General features: G+C 44.0%; 1 protein-coding gene across 1 annotated transcript in view; it reads left to right on the forward strand.

The window, feature by feature from the left end:
* Positions 1-5,562, forward strand: part of LOC132086425 (urea transporter 2-like) — a 41,962-nt gene extending 36,400 nt beyond the window's left edge. The window contains exons 6-9 of the mRNA XM_059492093.1: positions 16-163; positions 1,639-1,773; positions 3,978-4,027; positions 5,293-5,562. Coding sequence (XP_059348076.1) covers positions 16-163; positions 1,639-1,773; positions 3,978-4,027; positions 5,293-5,562 — 603 coding nt within the window. The remainder of the gene's footprint in view (positions 1-15; positions 164-1,638; positions 1,774-3,977; positions 4,028-5,292) is intronic.
* The last annotated feature ends 438 nt before the right edge of the window (positions 5,563-6,000 follow it).

A 6,000-nucleotide genomic window follows, 5' to 3' on the forward strand; every position in this document is an offset into this window, starting at 1 on the left:
TGCCATCTGCTGCAGCTCTTACAATCCATCCCAGTTGGGATTGGTCAAGTGTATGGTTGTGGAAACCCCTGGACTGGAGGGATTTTCCTTGTAGCTCTGCTCATCTCCTCCCCACTGATTTGTTTGCATGCTGCAATTGGATCAGCTGTGGGGATGTTTGCAGGTAAGAAACACCGACCAAATTATTTTTGCAACCAAGGTATCTTGATCCAAGGCAGATTCTGTCCAGACTTTAAAATTGTATGATCTTGACCGTAGTGGGGAAAACACTCATCTTTCAAACTGTCTCTAAATTTGAAAGCTCTTAGCAAAGGTCACACAACAGAGTGCAAGGAACAACAGAAGCAGGTTTTCTTTAAACTTTGCATTTTTTGTTAGATTTGTAACTCAGACAGGTGGTTTGTTCCACCTTACTTAACTCTCTAGCCATTGGATGTGATAAATCCCACGGAGACCATAAGGAAATCTGGAGAAAGACTTTCAGAACTGATTTCTTGCCACCACAATTGCTTTAAATGATGACCACGAGCAAAGGTCTGGCCCAGAACTAATCAGCCAAGGAAGAGAAACAGACTTTACTGGGATGCAGTTTGCTCAGCCCTGCTGTGGATTTGTCAAAATAGCAAAATGAATGCCACTAAAAATGTCCTGTCTCTCCACTAACCAGAGAGAAACAATATTGAGAGACAAGAAGCAGACCCTAGAAGTTAGATAACATTAATGCCACTTAAGAGACCAATTTTAATAAATACAGATGACAGAATAAGTGTAGTCTGATTCCTTGGTAAAGGCAGTGATCCAAAAATTTCTCTGTGCTCTGAAGCACTTTATACATGATGTAGCTGTGTTATATTCATGATTTTAAACAAAACTTGTATGGCTAAGAGCATATGGCAGGACTTGCAGAGGTATGGCATTCAGTCTAGAAGGGAAAGGTCAGGGGAAAGTTCTGGGGACAAGCATGGTGATAAAACAGAGTACAGATGAGGACAATACAGAAGGAAATGCATTAATATTGCTAGTGGTCTGTGCACTACATATTGAACTCTCCTTTTCACTGGTACTCCTGAAGCCTGTGAGAAATCCTACAGAAGTTTCTGAGAGGTCAAATTTGGGGCAGATCCCCCAACTCCCATCCCCGTGGAGAATTTCCACTGCACAGGTGGAGTGACTACCTCTTGTAACTGGACCATATCTCACAAAGATCTCTAGGAAAAATTGAAAACTCTGCTTGCTCCCACAAAGGACATGCAGTTGTGCCTCTGATATTCAAAATTAGGGTACATATGAGGTGTAAACAGTGTGTGTGTGAGCACAGCTTTCTGCAAGGAGGACACCCAGGTGAGGTTTTCCCACACTCTGGTTGGATCCTCCATCTGTGTGTGTGGATACAACACACTCAGTGAATACACAGGAAGTTTTGTCTGAATTAAGCCTTTGAGACTGGGCCAAATTCCACCGCAGGGACATTATCAGAACTCTAAAATAATGAGAGCCTCCTTTGACATCCTCTTTTTCCTGCATGTGTGCGTGTGTGAGAACAGACAAACCCACCCTGATGTTATGAGGAAGAGATGACAGACTCCTCCTGCATGTTCCTCTCACACCTGAGCTCACAGCCTTGCCTTTGTCCTGCAGCTCTGAGCATTGCATCCCCCTTTGACAGCATCTACCTTGGCCTACACAACTACAACTGTGCCCTGGCGTGCATTGCCATCGGGGGCATGTTCTACGCCCTGACCTGGCAGACTCATGTGCTCTCACTTGCCTGTGGTGAGTATCTTTGACATGTGCTTTCATTTGCCTGTGGTATCTTCTACATTTGCTCTCATTTGCCTGCGGTAAGTATCTTTTACATAAAGGGAAGGCAAAAATTTGGGCAGTTTATTAAGAGCTGTCTTGGTTTGAAAAGACAGGCATCCTCTAAGGAAGGCAGGAGCCTCCCTTGAAATGGAAAATGCAAACCCCCCTCTCTCCGAATTATTATAGTTTTGAAATTAAGAGGCTCTCAGGTAATGATATGGGAGTAGGAATAATAGATCTTTATTAGGAAAAAATAAAAATTAAAAGAAAAAATAAAAATAAAAATAAAAATAAAAATAAAAATAAAAATAAAAATAAAAATAAAAATAAAAATAAAAATAAAAATAAAAATAAAAATAAAAATAAAAATAAAAATAAAAATAAAATGTAGTAATACAAAACAACACTGACAAAGTCAGAATAGGACCTGCCCCCCTGTGTGTCAGGGTGGTGTCCCAGCCCCATCCCATGGGGGCTCAGCCCTCCTGCAGGGCCAGCTGTGGTTCTGCTGCAGCAGGGATCCTGCACAAGGGAGGAGTTTTCCTCTGAAGGTCCAGTGGTGGTGTAGATGGGCCTGGGCTCCCTCTGGGAATGCAGGGGAGGAGAAAGCTGCTCCTCTGGGAATGCAGTAGGAAAAGGCTTCTGTGGTCCAAATATCAGATTATATCCTGGTAGGAATGCTTGGCTCCTCCCCCTGGCCAGAGCATCTTCCAATGGGATGATGTAATTTTATCAGCCACGCAGGGACACTCACTGTCCCATGAACAGAAGAGGGAGGATTGGTTGTGGAAGAGATTGAAAAAAACCTGCCCCACCAGGTTTTAAAGGGTGGCCCAATTAACAGAAGATAACTGCCCCACCTCTAACAGATGGCAATAGAATACACAACCCCAGCCACATCTTGCACTTCCAACCTAAGACAGGAGCACAGGCTTAGAGCCAGCCATCACTCTGTGTGTCCCAAAAATACGTACTGTGCAAGGGCTGTTTCTCTGGTAGCAACAGCATTGGGCTTGATTGTGCAAGTACAGAGAGAATACTTTTAGACCCTGATAACATGGAAACATCTAGAAAGGGTGGAAGTAGTGTTTGTGGAATGAGCTCAAGTTAATCCATGAGCATGTTTAACCAGTTAGCAACTCAACAGATTGATAGAAGCAGCCTTTTCCTGATTATATGTGTCACTGGGGGAAATGTGTCATAAGAAGGGAGCTGTTGCACCTGGTCAGTTTAAAACCCATCCACCCAAAGACCCCACACGCAACAGCAGCCAAAACCAGGCACTGTGGGAACAGCTGGAGAAATTTCCCAGTTAAGACATTCCTGTGAAGATATGCCCAGGCTCCAATTATCTTTATCTCAGTGTCCTGAGCACAGTTTCTGGGTTTCTCAGTAGCTTTTCCTTCCTTGATTTAACCCTTGGGTGCCTGACCTTGCCTCCTGTTCTGCCATTCTGGCATCCTGATGCAAAGAGACCCTTTGGTAACTGGTTGTGGTATGAAGGCACAGGACAGAGAATTTCTGAAGAATTCTGGAGAATTTCAGAAATTCCCACTGCATGTGGATCAGGTAGTGCCAAATTTAAAAAAAAAAATTAAAGATAAAAGAAATGCCACCATCACTCCATCTTGATGAAACTTTGTTCTTCATTCACCATGCATCTCTACAGAGAAGAAAGAACAAAATGCAGTCACAGAATCATTTGTGTTGGAAAATACCTCCAAGAACATCAATGTGCCCCCAGTCCTGCCAAGGCCACTACTAACCCACATCCCCAAGTGCCACATCCACACAGCTGCTAATCCCTCCAAGGATGGGAGCTCCACCACTGCCCTGGGCAGCTGTGGGGTGGGACACCCCTTTCTGTGAAGAAATTTTTCCCTAATACTCAACCTAGATCGCCCTTGGTGCAGTTTTAGGCCACTTTCTCTTGGGGCATTTCAACTAATTGTTGAACACTAGCAGTGATCCTCACATTAGGTATCTGGGAGGATATTTTGCTGTGCATTTGGAAAATGTTGCTTGGGTTAGGGGGTTTTTTGGTTTGTTTTTTTTTGGGGGGGGGGGGTTGGTTTTTCTGGGGGTTTTCTTTTGGGGTTTTGTTTTTTGAGAATTGAGAATTGAGAATTGAATGTTTCTCTCATCCTGAGCTCTCTTTGGTCTTCTCTTTTCAGCACTATTTTGTGCCTACTCTGGAGCAGCTCTTGCTAATGCACTCTCTGTGGTAAGTATGGGCTTTTCTGTTTTACCTAAGGTTTTTTTTATTTTTGTTTTTAACTGCATCTTGATTTGTTCAAATATGACATTAAGGAAATGCCTCAAAATTCTCCATGTCAGCTTTGACAACACTGAAATGAGAATGCTGCACTCAGCTGGCAGGTCTTGTACAAACCCTGTGTCAGCTGAATTGTACCCCTGAAGACTTTATATCTGATAATAAGATTTCAAAGACCTTTGGAGCATGTTATCCACAACAGGGCTGCGCATGTATATGTGAGTTACAGCAACAGCATATGGTTTGAGATTAAATACTTAGTTGAACATTATCTTTCAGCAATTCCAAATTATCTAAATTCTCATTTTCTTCATTCAATCTCTTTCTCCAACACTGCTCATAGATATTCTTGATGTTTGAACTGGGTATGAGAACTAAAATGAGGGGGAGACTGTTCTCTTAAGTACAACATTATTATATTTGGACAAATCAAGAAAGGAGTGAAGACAGAAATGTCAGGCTCTGCTTCTTCTTTAAGATCTGAGAGATTAAAGCAAAACCATATTTTAATTAAATTGACTTACTAACTTAAAAGAAAAAAAATATTAGAACTAGCAGCTTCATGCACTGAACATTTTCATGTGGCACCCTCTCAGTACTGTGTAGGTCCCCACATATGGGCTGCTTTAAGCACACCTGCTTTTGGGAGTCATCAGGAAAAAGGACACCCAGTTTTTTGTCCCTGTGATCTTGCTTTTGGAAAACCTCAATTCAGGTCCAGAGGTGGGGGAACGGAGAGGGCTGAGGATTAGATGTGATGCCAGTGTGATATTGTCACTGGGGAGTGGAAATATGCATGAATAATACACTCCATACATATTTTACAGAACAGAGAGGGTAGAATTTGGCTCTTCTGTTAGAGAATTCAGGTGTCCATGTGTGAGCTGGCTGTCTTGGCTTTCATTGAAGTGATCACAGCTTCAGAGCCTGATTCAGTTGCTTCAACGCTGGTGCCAGGTTCCATCCAGCACTGGCATTGAAGCTGCACCACTGACAGGACTGAGGTCTGCAGTGTCAGATGCTTTGTGCAGCCCTGCAGCTGAAAAGCAGACCTCTGTGTGGCCAGCTGAATCAGCATTTGGTGCCCACTGTGCCTTCAGGGAAACCAAGGCTCTCCCAGCTTCCCACATGGAAGAGTGTAGCCACAGGCAGGAATAAGCACAGAGACCAAAAATGGTACCAAAGTGCTGTTTGTGTGTTGTGTCCCCTGCCAGCTCGGGCTGCCAGTGTGCACCTGGCCCTTCTGCCTCTCGGCACTCCTCTTCCTGCTGATCACCTCCCAGAACCCGGCCATCTACAAAATGCCCCTCTGCCAGGTCACCCACCCAGAAGCCAACCGGATCTACTACCTGAGGATGAGGAGAAGGGCCTCGGAGAGCCGGCGGGAGGAGCAGAAGCGAAGGGAGCAGGAACCCTCTGACGGCTCTGGGGTTAACAGTGGGGGCACCCCCCTGTGCACCCCCAAGAGCCGCCACGCTCACTGATTGCAGGCACCCACAGCTCTGCAGCCTGGGGCAGACTGGGGGCAGCTTCTCAGGCATCACCCAGGTGCAGCACAGCCACAAGCATCACTTTTGCCAGCAGTATGCAGGCTGGGGATTCAGCATTCCGCACTGGAGAAATCACGGTTTGCCCTTGAGCTAAGCTTTCCAAAAAGCACTCAGGTAACATAATAACAGCTGCCTTATCAATCCACTGGCTGTTAACTTGAAAGTCACCTCTTATCAATAATAATTATAAGAATAGGCAGAAGAACATTAAAGCTGACAAGAGGCTGCATTTAATTTCAGAGGTGTAATTTAACAAAATAAATATGCTGAGAAGGCATCGGTGTCTAATAATAATAAATAATGTAAGAACTAAGTCAAGAGCTGCACTTCAAATTAAGAGCATGTGTATTTGAAAGTGAAATAAACAGACTG

This window comes from Ammospiza nelsoni, chromosome Z (genome assembly GCF_027579445.1).
Source record: "Ammospiza nelsoni isolate bAmmNel1 chromosome Z, bAmmNel1.pri, whole genome shotgun sequence".
Lineage (NCBI taxonomy): Eukaryota > Metazoa > Chordata > Aves > Passeriformes > Passerellidae > Ammospiza > Ammospiza nelsoni.